The sequence below is a fragment of the Erinaceus europaeus genome, chromosome 5 (genome assembly GCF_950295315.1).
Source record: "Erinaceus europaeus chromosome 5, mEriEur2.1, whole genome shotgun sequence".
NCBI lineage: Eukaryota > Metazoa > Chordata > Mammalia > Eulipotyphla > Erinaceidae > Erinaceus > Erinaceus europaeus.
This window is the reverse complement of record NC_080166.1, coordinates 58,910,872-58,924,101: the sequence shown is the minus strand read 5'-3', so window position 1 is coordinate 58,924,101 and position 13,230 is coordinate 58,910,872. Positions and strand designations below refer to the sequence as shown.

At 42.5% G+C, this 13,230-nt stretch overlaps 1 protein-coding gene across 4 annotated transcripts in view; it reads right to left on the bottom strand.

Annotated features, from left to right (window-relative positions):
* The window catches only part of SYT1 (synaptotagmin 1), a 664,148-nt gene that overhangs the window by 153,094 nt on the left and 497,824 nt on the right, over window positions 1–13,230 (bottom strand). For all 4 annotated transcript variants that reach the window (XM_060191358.1, XM_007525653.3, XM_007525654.3 and 1 more), the window contains 2 exons: window positions 13,034–13,201; window positions 8,169–8,336 (listed from right to left, as the gene is read on the bottom strand). In XM_060191358.1, the coding sequence (XP_060047341.1) occupies window positions 8,169–8,336; window positions 13,034–13,201 (336 nt within the window). The remainder of the gene's footprint in view (window positions 1–8,168; window positions 8,337–13,033; window positions 13,202–13,230) is intronic.

The following is a 13,230-nucleotide window of genomic DNA, read 5'->3' as shown; positions in this document are numbered from 1 at the left end:
GGACATTTCCATGTTGTAAGCAGATATATCATAGCTTCAGCGAGATCTTTATTATTATAAATTTTTAAAAAATCTTTATTTATTGGATAGAGACAGCCAGAAATTGAGAAGGAAGTGGGGAGGTAGAGAGGGAGAGAGACAGAGACAGCGCTGCTTCACCCTGCAGGTGGGAGATGGAGACAGGGGGCTTGAGCCTGGGTTCTTAAGCATTGCAACATTGCACTTAACCAGGTGTGCCACCCCCCCACCCCTTTTTATTTTTTTAGCTAGATCTTCATTTTAAATAAATAAGCAAATCAAGCCACAAACTTGTTGGCATCACTGAAACAGAAGGAAATTAGAGGGTTGCAGAGAAAAGAAAATGAATAAACAAACAAAATAACAGCCGCAGGAAATAATTTACATGATCATCAACTAACATTGGAACAACAATACTAAGTACTGGTATTGTCTCTTTTTTTCTAAAGAAACCAACAAAAACCAAAGAACCCCAAAGTGTACCTAGCCATGTTTATTGTTTAATGCTAGGGGGAAAAAAACTTTTTTTTTGGACAGGCTTTGTGAATGTACTTCCGTTGAAAAACAGGAACACAATTAGTATTATGTTCACTTTTTTTAAAAAAATTATTTATTCCCTTTTATCACCCTTGTTGTTTTATTGCAGTTATTATTGTTCTTAATTTATGTCGTCGTTGCTGGATAGAATAGAGAGAAATGGAAAGAGGAGGGAAGACAGAAAGGGAGGAGAGAAAGACAGACACCTGCAGACCTGCTTCAGCGCCTGTGAAGCGACTCCCCTGCAGGTAGGGAGCCGGGGCTCAAACCGGCATCCTTACGCTGGTCCTTGCACTTTATGCCACGTGCGCTTAACCCGCTGGCTACCACCTGACTCCCCATTATGTTCACTTTTAAAAAACCTTTTATTTATTTATTAGAAACAGTCAGCAATTGAGAGGGAACAGAGAGATAGGAAGAGAGACAGAGAGACACCTGCAGCCCTACTTCACCATGTGCAAAAGCTTTTCCCCTGCGGGGGCTCGAACCTGGGTCCTTGAGCATTGTAACATGTGTGCTCAACCGGGTGCTCCACCACCCAGCCCCACAATTAGTATTATGGTCTTGGCTTTGAAGAAAGCAATCAATATTAGTCCCGTTCCTTCCAGAATATTTATTTCTGCACACTGAGTGAGTGTGCAAGCTGGCCTGAGTGATGACAATTGATTATCAGGAGGGATCACTGGATGGAGATGGGGCTCCCGGGATGGGATTGACATTCTTGAGGGGCAGATAATGGACAAGGAGACCAAATACAAATGAGTCCACCTCCTTGGCATGCAATAGATCCCAGTGAGTGCTGTCACCACATTTCTCTAATGTGACTGATCGTGACTGACAAGGGAGCTGCTTCCAAGCTTCCGGTTTCATGTTCCAGCAGTTAACCTTTGAGTAGGGATCTCCTCTTAGCACATTGATTTGCTGAGCAAAGAGCAAGGTAGATAGATGCTCCCTTGCTAAGTTTACTTGGAAACATCATCAGGTGCTGTCCTGATCCACAGACCTAAAGATGCTATAGGGGTGTGCAAACTCACTCATCTCAAAGGACTGTCAAGTCCTTGGCCATTGGAAATGAAAACAAAACAAAACAAAACAACAACAACAACAACAAAGACCCCGACTCATCCTAGAGGGTGGAATACCTATTCTCTAAATGCTTCTCTGTGAAGGAAATGCTTTTTCTAATTACGCTTGCAATGGTGACATTTTCTTGCAAAATTGATTTTATATTAAGCCACCAAAGTAGCTTTGCTTCTAATTAAATTATGTCCTGACGTGTTTGAATTCGGCAATCAATTTTTTTTCCATTTGCACTGGATTATAAAATCTCATTTAAAAAATCACCTCTTAACATAAACAGAGAGAGAGGGAGAGGGAAAGGGAGAGGGAGAGGGCGAGGGAGAGCGAGGGGGAGAGAGAGAGAGAGAGAGAGAGAGAGAGAGACATTAGACATTCTTTACTGGAGACAAAACAATACCGGTAGTCATGAGACAGACATGCCAAAAACAAACCTCTCAGTTGTATTGTGGTGATACCAATATCTTTATGTTGTCTTTAGAAGTAAGTAGTGAGGGATCTGGAGATAGCACAATGGTTCTGCAAAAAGACTCTTGTGTCTGAGGCTCAAAGGTTCCAGGTTCATTCCCCAGTACCACCATTAGCCAGAGCTGATCAGTGCTCTGGTCTCTCTCTGTCTCACTCTGTGTATCTTTCTTTCTGTAACTCTCTTGTTAAAATCAATTAAAATATTTTTTAAAAAGGAAAAAAAATAAAAGAAAATAAATAAGTAGTGAATGAGGGGAGAGTATAATGATTAAGTAAAGAGACTTTCATGACAGAGGGTCCAAAGTCTCAGGGTTACTTCCTCATCACCACCCGAAGCCAGAGCTGAGAGCAGTGCCTAGGAAGAAAAACATAGTAGTGGTGGTGGTGGGGCCTACACCTGACTGAATGCACATTTTATAGTGTGCAAGGACCCAGGTTTGAGCACCTGGCCCTCACCTGCAAGGGGAAAATTCACAAGTGCTGAATCAGTGTTGCAGGTGTCTCTCTGTCTCTCTCTCTCTCTCTATCTCCCCCTTCCTTCTTGATTTCTGGCTGTCTCTATCCAATAAGTAAAGATAATAGAAAAAAATTTAAAAAGGAAGTAGTAATAGAAAGCATGGTGATGAAACATTAAAAATGCTGAAATAAAGGTATTCAAAATGCCCTAAGTATTTTCAAAATGCTTGTGCCAAATGCAGTCATACATTCTACTACAAGGGGGATGATAATTGTGCATCTGACAAGGGTTGAAGGTACAAAAAGACTTTGTGAAGTTCAACAGTAAGAAAATGATGCCATTTAATGGTGACTTCATCATTTGCAGCCCATCTTGGATCAGCGTCAAAAATTCATGTTAAGTGAAATAAGTCAGAAACAGAAGGATGAACATGGGATGATCTCACTCTCAGGCAGAAGTTGAAAAACAAGATCAGAAGAGAAAATACAAGTAGAACCTGAACTGGAATTGGCGTATTGCACCAAAGTAAAAGACTATGGGGTGGGTGGGTGGGGAGAATACAGGTCCAAGAAGGATGACAGAGGACCTAGTGGGGGTTGTGTTGTTATGTGGAAAACTGAGAAATGTTATGCATGTACAAACTATTGTATTTACTGTTGAATGTAAGACGTTAATTCCCCAATAAAGAAATTAAAAAAAAAAAAAAAACAAGAGTGCAACAAAAGGGAAAATAGATAAATATAAAAAAATGATGCCATTTAAATGTGAGAAGTATGTGGACAGTTTACCAAAGAAGGCACACAGATGGGCGGAGGGTAGATAACATAATGGTTATGCAAACAGACTCTCATGCCTGAGAGACTCCGAAGTCCCAGGTTCAATCCCCCATACCACCATAAGCCAGTGCTGAACAGTACTCTGGTAAAAAAAAAAAAAAAAAGAAGAAAAAAAAAAAGGCATACAGATGGCCACCAGAGGACACTGGAAGGAAGTTGGTAATCAGAACAGCAAAGAGATGGCAGTTCATAGCCATGAGAATGGGCATTGCCCAGAAGACGAGAAACATGGTGATCTGAATTAAGACTCATGCACTTAGTGAGAAATAAGTAGTCAAGGGCAGGGAGATTTTTTTTTTTCCCAGCAAAGCACACACTTTACCATGCGTGAGGACTCAGGCTTGAGCCCTGACACCACGTGGGATATTGTGGATAGCATTAGGGGCAGCTTCACAGATGACAGGGTAGTGCTGTGGTGTTTTCCCTTCTCTTGAGTGGTATGGTGAGAAGGGAGTTCATTTATACTGTTAGCTGGAATGGGAACTGTTGCAATCATTATGGAGAAGAGTATAGAGACTTCTCAAAAAATTAAAAATTCTACACCATCAATATAAAAAGACTGGGACCAGGCTGTGCTGCACCTGGTTAAGTGCACACACTCCAGTGCACAAAGATCTGGGTTCAAGCTCCCCATCCCCAGCTACAGGGGGAAAGCTTCATGAGTGGTGAAGCAGGGTTGCAGGTGTCTCTGTCTCTCTCCCTCACCTTTCAACTTCTGTGTCTCTATCCAATATAAATAAAATAATTCCTTTAAAAAGAAACTACTTAGAAGAGATCTATGCACTCCTGGTTATCACAGCATTGTTTACAATCGCCAAACACTGGAAAAAAAAACCCCCAAAAACCTAAGTGTTGACTCAGTGACAAATAGACAGAGGAGATACAGTGTGTATGATGTGCAGTGGAGTATCTTTGCAATGATACACACCCCCAAATGGATGTGTGACAAAGCAGTGTGACTTCAATCAAGATGGAGCCATAGCTGTTGATGGAACCATCTGGAGGGATTCAGCGGATGGATGAAATGAATGACTCAAGCAGCTCAAGACCAGAGGACTCAAGTCTGACGTGTGACTGACCCAGTGGGATGTTTGAATGATGATAGAAAGCTTCAAAGACACTCTAAGACTATATGCACCAGAAAAGTTGTGCTGTACCCACTGAGCACAAGCGATGACATGTATTTTTTTTTGAGCCCCTAAACTGAAAAGGAAATAATACAGAAAGCAGAAGACTCAATCTGAAAACTGAGGCAAGAGATACATGTTGGTGCGAGGAGGTGAGAGGACGCCGGGGCAGTCTGCACCTGATCAAGTGCCTGTGTTACCATGCACAGGGACCTGGGTTCAAGTCCCTGCTCCCCAGATGCTTCAGGTGTCCTTTTCTCTCTCTCTCTCTCTCTCTCTCTGTCCCTCTCCTCTTAATTTCTCTTTGTCCTATCAGATGAAAAAAAAATGAGTAAAAAGAAAAAAAATGGCCACCAGGAGCAAGTGGTTTCATCATCTTGAGCCTCAGCAATAAAATAAATAAATAAATAGATAGATAGATAGATAGATAGATAGATAGATAGATAGATAGATAGAATAAAAGGAAGTCAGAGATTTAGCCGTCTTTAAGGGCATGGGTGTACCATCTTTATCTATTGGAAGGTGGAATGACCCTGGTCAGTTGGGAACCAGAAACACAAATAAAAACACAACCAACCAGCCAGGGGAGCTTGATCAGTGAGGCAGCTTTGATGGCCCCACAGGAGAAAGAAGTGAGTAAGTCGAGTCAGGATGGAAGCCTACTCTTCCAGAGGGCTACTCCAGGGGCTTGAGTCCTTTGGATGTACTTGCCTCCACCCCTTTCTTAAATTGTGTGTTCAGTAACTGTGAGATAAGGCTGTTTCTTAAGTTTCAAAACTGCCTGCATGTTGAACTGACCGCTAAAACGACCTGCCATACACTAAGTCATGGTGTTCTCACATTTTGTCTTTTTTTTTTTTTTTTTCTTTTTCTCATGTTTCAACTCTCTGGCAGTAAAGCTCTTTGTTATCCCATGAAAGATCATAGCACTGAGACTCAGTGGGGCAGGTTTCAACCACTTAAATTCAAGTCCCTACACGAGGGGACTCCTGTGAATTATACCGTTCTGCTTTTACACCATTTACAAATGCTGTTTCTTAAGTTTCTTTTGCCAACTTGCATTGGTATCTTCTGTTCATTAGGGCATTAAGAGTAACACCCCTGGGGGTCGGGCGGTAGCACAGTGGGTGAAGTGCACGTGGTCAAAGTACAAAGACCAGCGTTAGGATCCCAGCTCCCCACCTGCAGGGGAGTCGCTTCACAGGCAGTGAAGCAGGTCAGCAGGTGTCTGTCTTTCTCTCCCCCTCTCTGTCTTCCCCTCCTCTCTCCATTTCTCTCTGTCCTATCCAATAACAAACAACATCAATAACAACAATAGTAACCACAACAAAGCTACAACAACAAGGGCAACAAAAAAGGGGAAAAATGGCCTCCAGGAGCAGTGGATTCATGGTACAGGTACTGAGCCCCAGCAATAACCCTGGAGGCAAAAAAAAAAGAGAGTAACACCCCATATCAGTAGACAAAGAGCAGAGGGAACATTAGGGACAAGATTTGAGGAAGATGGGAAAACATCTGCTCTCAAAGCATGAACTGCAGTAAACCTCCCACTGCCATTTATTCACGACTAATTTTCTGCTCTTAATGGACATGAGCATGAAAAGAGGTCACGACACACCTGTGAGAATTAGTAATTATTCTGATGTGAAATTGGAATATTTTATCGTTGATGAGGAGAAAGTTTCTACCTGGGTCTAGTCATCCTTTCTCATATGGGCATCTGCTTTTGCGTCAGGAAGTTTCTCATACCACGATAAAAGGAAATATTCAACTGAAAGTTCAAAATGACTATTCTTAACTACATGTCAGATAGGGAAGGCTCTAGGGTTAAATAAAAAAAATTAACTGTAGAGTTACTTGTCATCTATAAAAACAACTTTTATAGGCTTTAAATAAAAATAGTAGTGAGAGGGAGTTGGGTGGTAGTGCAGTGGATTAAGCGCACATGGTTCAAAGCGCAAGGACCAGCGTAAGGATCCTGGTTCCAGCCTCTGGCTCCCCACCTGCAGGGGCTTCGCTTCACTGGTAGAGAAGCCGGTCTGGTCTGCAGATGTCTATCTTTGTCTCCCCCTTTCTGACTTCCCTTCCTCTCTCCATTTCTCTCTGTCCTATCCAACAATGATGACATCAACAACAATAACAATAATAACTACAACAATAAAACAAGGGCAACAAAAGGGAAATTAAATTAAATTAAAAAAAGAGAAAATCTATACTAGGGCGAGTGACCTCCATATCTAAGAAACTAATTTTTGACTTAAAACTATTTGGTTACATTATATACACAGTGGCCTTGAAAAAGCAGAGCCTAACTCCTTTGCACAACCCAATGGCTTCCAAGCAATAGTGAATTTCATATGTGGTCTATCAATCAACAACACTGTTCCACATCCTCACGCCATTCTCTTGGATTCAGAAAACTTGGGCTACGAGGCGCCCTAGGGAAAGGCTTGGGTGCTCTCTGAAGGCTCCCCGATCACCTCAAAAGGAAACTCATCGTAAGAAGTCACAGGGGTTCAGGCATCCTAAATAAGTGAGGCTGTTGGCTGTCCTTGGTGCCATTACATACTCATGCCAACAGTCAACAAAATGACTAGGAAAGAAGATGCATGAGGAATTGGGAGAAGCTAAGAGCTGTTTGCTTTCTTGATGATACTGGTCTATGGAGACAGTCACACAGAAAAACCTTAGTGCTGGGCAGGCAGAGCATAATCAAATAGAATTGATTTTCATGCCGTCTAAATGACTAAGGGTACTGAATGTCCTTTTTTTTTAATACTTATTTATTTTCTCCTTTTGTTGCTCTTGTTGTTTTTCATTGTTATTGTAGTTATTATTATTGTTGATGATGATGTCTTCATTGTTGGATAGGACAGAGAGACATGGAGAGAGGAGGGGAAGACAGAGAGGGAGAGAGATAGACACCTGCAGACCTGCTTCACCGCCTGTGAAGCAACTTCCCTGCAGGTGGGGAGCTGGGGGCTCGAACCGGGATCCTTACGCTGGTCCTTGCGCTTTGCGCTGAACTTCCCTTTTTAAGTCACAAAAATACCCTGGACCAAACTACTAAAACCAGGGGGGAAAATACACATATGGATTGAATACCAGCCTCTGTGGGTTACTGCTGAGGTTTCACCCACATTGCTCAGATACCTGCAGGAGTGACAGTCAAAGTGTCTGCGATACACAGAAATAATCAAGGAAGCAGTGGTCTTCTATTTCTCTGTAATAGCCATCTAACCTGTGGAGATGACACACACAGCGATGCAGGAAAAACACACACAAGGTTGGTTTCTCACTGCCCTTTTCAAGGAGGCAGGGGGAAGATGGTTGGCATTTTTGAATCTTTTTGACAGTGTGTGTGTGTGTGTGTGTGTGTGTGTGTGTGTGTGTGTATCTCTAGAGAACTGTCTATTATCTAGTCAACAAATCTTCCTCCTTTTTTTTTTTTCCTTTCCAAACAAGACCCAGAAGGGCTGTCAACTCTGTGAAGAGGTTCTGCAGTCCCCTGACCCTCTTTTGCCAGCTGTCAGCAGCTTGAAGCCCACCTCCCCCTCTGCAAAGAGCATCTCCCAGTAGGTTACTGTGAGGAGTTAGCAACTGGCGGGGAAGAGCTATACCCATCAGACGTGCTAATGTTTCTCCTACCTCCTCCTTCTCAGCGCTCTGCAGATCACGCCACTCCTCTGTTACATGGCCGAAGTCTACCGTGTTCATGGGGACTTTAAATTCCCCGATGATGTCATGCTTGGAGAAGCGGTCAAAGTCGTACACTGCCATCACCAGGGTCTTGCCTCCCAGTTCTGAGTAGGGAACCTAGACGAAACAAAAGGAAGGGGGGAAAGCTGTTGGCAAAGTTCAGAAATGGGTGTGTAGCTTGTGCTTTGAGTGTGTATACTGGCTGAACAAGACTTATTGCCATGTAGGTTTTTCTGTTTTTTTTCTTTTTCTTTTAAATCTTTTGAAATTTTATTTATTTATTTTTTTTATTGGATATGGAGAGTCAGAAATTGTGAGTGAAGTGGGAGATGGAAAGGGAGAAGGACAGAGAGACACCTGCAGCCCTGCTTCACCAGTCACACAGCTTCCCCACACCCCTTGCAGGTGAAGCCCAGGGGCTCAAACCCTGATCCTTTTGCATTGTAACATGCGTGTTCAGCCAGGTGCACCACCAGCTCGACTGTTTTTTCTGTTTTCTTTTCTTTCTTTTTAAAATATTTATTTATTCCCATTTGTTGCCCTTGCTGTTTTTTTTATTGTTGTAGTTATTATTGATGTTGTCCTTGCTGGATAGGACAGAGAGAAACGGAGAGAGGCGGGGAAGACAGAGAGGGGGAGAGAAAGACAGACACCTGCAGACCTGCTTCACCGCCTATGAAGCGACTCCCCTGCAGGGGGCTCAAACCGGGATCCTTATGCCGGTCCTTGTGCTTTGCGCCAAATGAGATTAACCTGCTGGGCTACCACCCGACTCCCATTTTTTCTGTTTTCTTAACATTGAATCTTTGGGTAAATTTTGCATGAGGCTTCAATCAGTTGAAAGAAAATGGGCATTTACCATAGTCATAATAGCAGCTGTGTGTTTTTGTTTTGTGTGTTTTTACAGAACTAATTTTCCCTTTTTTAATTAAATTTTTTAATTCCTTTTATTTATTCATTGGATAGAGACAGCAAGAAATTGAGAGGTAAGGGGGTAGTAGGGAGGGAAAGAGGCAGAAAGAAACCTGCAGCCCTGCTTCACCACTTGTAAAGTTTTCCTCCTGTAGATGGAGGCCAGGGGCTTGAACCCAGGTCTTTGCACATTATAATATGTGCCCTCAACCAGGTTGTACCACTCCCCAGCCCTAAGAACTAATTTTCTTTAAAAAAATATTTTTATTGGGGCTAGGCAGTGGTGCACCTAGTTAAGCACTCACATTAAAATGCACAAGGACCTAGGTTCAAGCCCCTGGTCTCTACCTGCAGGGGGAAAGCTTCATGAGTAGTGAAATGGGGCTGCAGGTGTCTGTCTCTTTCCATCTATATCTCCCCTTCCCCTCTCAGTTTCTCCCTGTCTTTATCCAATAATAAGTAAATAAAAGTATTGAAAAAGATTTATTAAAAATATTTTTATTTGTTTTGGATAGAGACAAAGAAAGTGAGAGGTGAAGGGGAGATAAAGAGAGAGGGAGAGAAATGAGAGACACCTGTAGCCCTGCTTCACCATGAAGCTTCTTCCATGTGGGTGGGGACTGGGGGCTTGAACCCAGGTCCTTGCACACTGTAATGTGTACACTCTACCATGTGCACTACCACCTGGCCCTTTGTGATTTTAAAAAACGTATTCAGTCATTCATCAGAAAGGTAGCAGCAACAAATGCTGGAGAGGTCTTGGGGACAAAGGAACACTCCTGCACTCCTGGTGGGAATGTCCATGGGTCCAACCCCTGTGGAGAGCAGTCTGGAGAATTCTCAGAAGGCTAGAAGTGAACCTACCCTATGACCCTGCAATTCCTCTCCTGGGATATATCCTAAGGAACCAAACACACCCATCCAAAAAGACTTGTGTACACCTATGTTCATAGCAGCACAGTTTGTAATAAAAGTAATCCAGGTGTCCAACAACAGATAAGTGGCTGAGTAAGTTGTGGTCTATACACACAAAGGAATACTACTCAGCTGTTAAATATGGTGAATTCACCTTCTTCCTCTCATCTTGAATGGAGGAAACATGTGAAGTGAGATAAGTCAGAAAGAGAAAGAGGAGTGTGGGATGATCACACTCATGGATAGAAGTTGAAAAACAAGATCAGAAGGGAAAACACTAAGCAGAACTTGGTCTGGAGTTGGAGTCTTGCACTAAAGTAAAAGACTCTGGGGTGCGAGGAGGGGGAGAGGATTCAGGTCCTGGAACATGATGGCAGAGGAGGACCCAGCGGGGGTTGAATTGTTATGTGGAAAGCTGACAAATGCTGTGCATGTACAAACTATTGTATTTTACTGTCGATGATAAACCTTAATCACTCAATAAAGAAATAAATTAAAAAATGGATTCACTGCTTGTTCTGGCAAACGCTAGAAGAAGAAGACTGCTTGTTCTCCTATAAACACTTGTAAAACATAAGCTGAGTCAATGTGACTATATAAGTAAAAATTTCTGGGTGGAAGTAGACAGCATAATGGTTGTACAAAGAGACTCTTATACCTAAGACTCTGAAGTCCCAGGTTCACTCCCCTGCACCACCATAAGGCAGAGCTGAGTAGTGCCCTGGTAATAAGTAAATAAATCTGTAAAATTTTGTGAGTTAGGCTGTCGTGCTAGCTTCGTGGGCAGGAGAGAGAGACGATCAGGGACTCATGGCTGAGCTGGGAAGCAGTATCTCTTTATTGATGAGCAGAGATGCGGTTCAACAATCTAATCTCTTCTAATCACAACATAATCTGTCCTGCATCTCTCCTGAGGCAGAAGAGTCAGGAAAAAGGAAGTACGTACGATAGGGGGCGGGGAGAAGGAAAAAGCTCGAACCAGTGAGGATTAAACCAACGTCCCGGAGGCAGGGGGGTTTTCAGTCAACAGTGGCTATGTAAACAGAATACATTGTAAGTAATATAAGCGAACCTAATGTGATGATCAAAACAGAAGGTCTTACAAGCAGGATTTAGAAGCATACCAACATTAGGCTACCAGGGTGTGTCTTGCTCAGATAAGAGCTGATCACTTGCCTAAAAAATTCTGTCAATTCTAAAACTACTGGGTACCACAATTGGAAGGCCTGCTAGGATTCTGAAGACTTTTAAATGAAGTTTATGTGGTGCCCCCCCTCCCCGCCCCACTCCTTGAAATATTGCCATGACTGACAAGCACTGATGAGAAGATGATGTTTTGCACATCAGAGCTGCATTATAATAATAAACTGGGAAGTTTGCTCCTAGGTTTGACACTTTAGGATGGGTGATGGCTACAGGCCAGGAACTGATAATTCTCCAGCTGTTCAAATATATCAAGGACAGATCTATGGGTTGGGATGCATCCCAGTGACATTTTTAATATTCATTGTGACTCCAGTAAGCTATACTTCAGTAACTGGGTAGAAATGACTAATTAAGAAATTGTTTAAACTTGTATTGAAGAGTTGATCAATTTTCATATACTTCCTATTACAGTACTTTATCAGTATAAATGGTTGTCAAATGTCCCAGCAAATACTGCTTAATTAACTGTTGATGTAGGGACAGAGAAGAAAGAAGACTGTATGGCCATGTATGTTATAGAAATTTTAGCATCTTCCAAATATTCTTTAGACCCTATTGCTTTTTTTTTTTTTTTTTAAAAAAAAACCATTTCTTTGGAACTGATTGAGATATTGTGATTCAAAGTGAATACAGTGATTTTTATTTTTTTTCCATTTCAGAAAGAATTTAAAATGAGCCTTTCTAAAGAGATGAATTACAAAGAAAAGATACAGGAAATTTTAGAGCAGGGATAAGTCCTGGAAATTTTCAACTTAGCACTAGAATGTCTTCAGGCATTCTGCTAATAGTACTGGGATAATATCAGTCAAAAACATGGACAGGGAGCTAGATAGATGTGAACCTGGCTGTCTCTCCACTTTTCAGTTGATGACCCTAGAGCAAGGGGCTAACCTGAGCCAAGGCAAACCGAAAACAAACCCAGTGTCTATTTCCTAGGACTGGGTCGAGGCTGAAGGTCATATTAGGTACTTAGCATAGAGTTAGCATAAAGTAGGGAGCATGTGCTCAGAGATGCTGGAGGCCCTTGCTTTTGACTCAGTATCTGACCAGAGTCCCTTTTTGTTATTGTTTGTCAACTGCGGTGTCCCAATTAGATGAAGAACACCAGGGAAGAGCCTAGAGTAAAGAAATAACTGCCATGGGGCCAGGCGGTGGTACACCTGGTTGAGCACACACAGTATGGTGCTCAAGGACCCAGGTTCGAGCTCCTGGTCCCCACCTGCAATGGTGAAGTGGTGAAGCAGGGCTGCAGGTGTCTCTCTGTCTCTCTCCCTCTCTATCTCTCACCTTCAATTTCTCACCGTCTCTATCTAGCGATATATAAACGATAAAAAAGGAACAACTGCCACTAAAAAGAAAGAATAACAATACTGTTCTCTTCTTTGATCAATTAAAGAAGGCCCAAACTAGAATCTGGCAGCAAAAGCAACGAGTTTGCACCACTGAAAAAAATGGGTCAGGGTTTCCTTTTCTTTGCGATTGCAACAGGGTTGACTTAGATTCCAAACCTTGGAAACATGAGAAAGAGTCACTTGGGAGGAGAGGAATGTTCAGACCTGCTGGCCCCTTGAAGCTGATCTCCACACTCTATGTAATAAAGATGGCGTCCTAGTCTTAGGTCTGCCTTCACCAAAGACAGTGATTGTAAACTTATTCTTCTTAAGATCATGACGCAGCTGAGGGTCAAGGGACCGTGTATTGTCATGTCCACCTGTGTGTCAGAGTCAGATGAAGGGCACCAAAGAGGAAACACGTTACCAGCAAGCACAAAAACAAAATACCTTGAAGGTAAACTGCTCGTTGAAGACAGGGTTAAGGGTCTTGCGATGGACTTTTGTCTCAAACTTCTTCTTCTTGTCTGGCAGCAGAAACACTTTGACATAAGGATCCGACGTGCCTCCCATGTCCAGGGCAGGCAGTTCAGCAGCCTGGATGATCCCCACCAGCAGCTGGAATGGAAAGACAGGGAAGAAACACA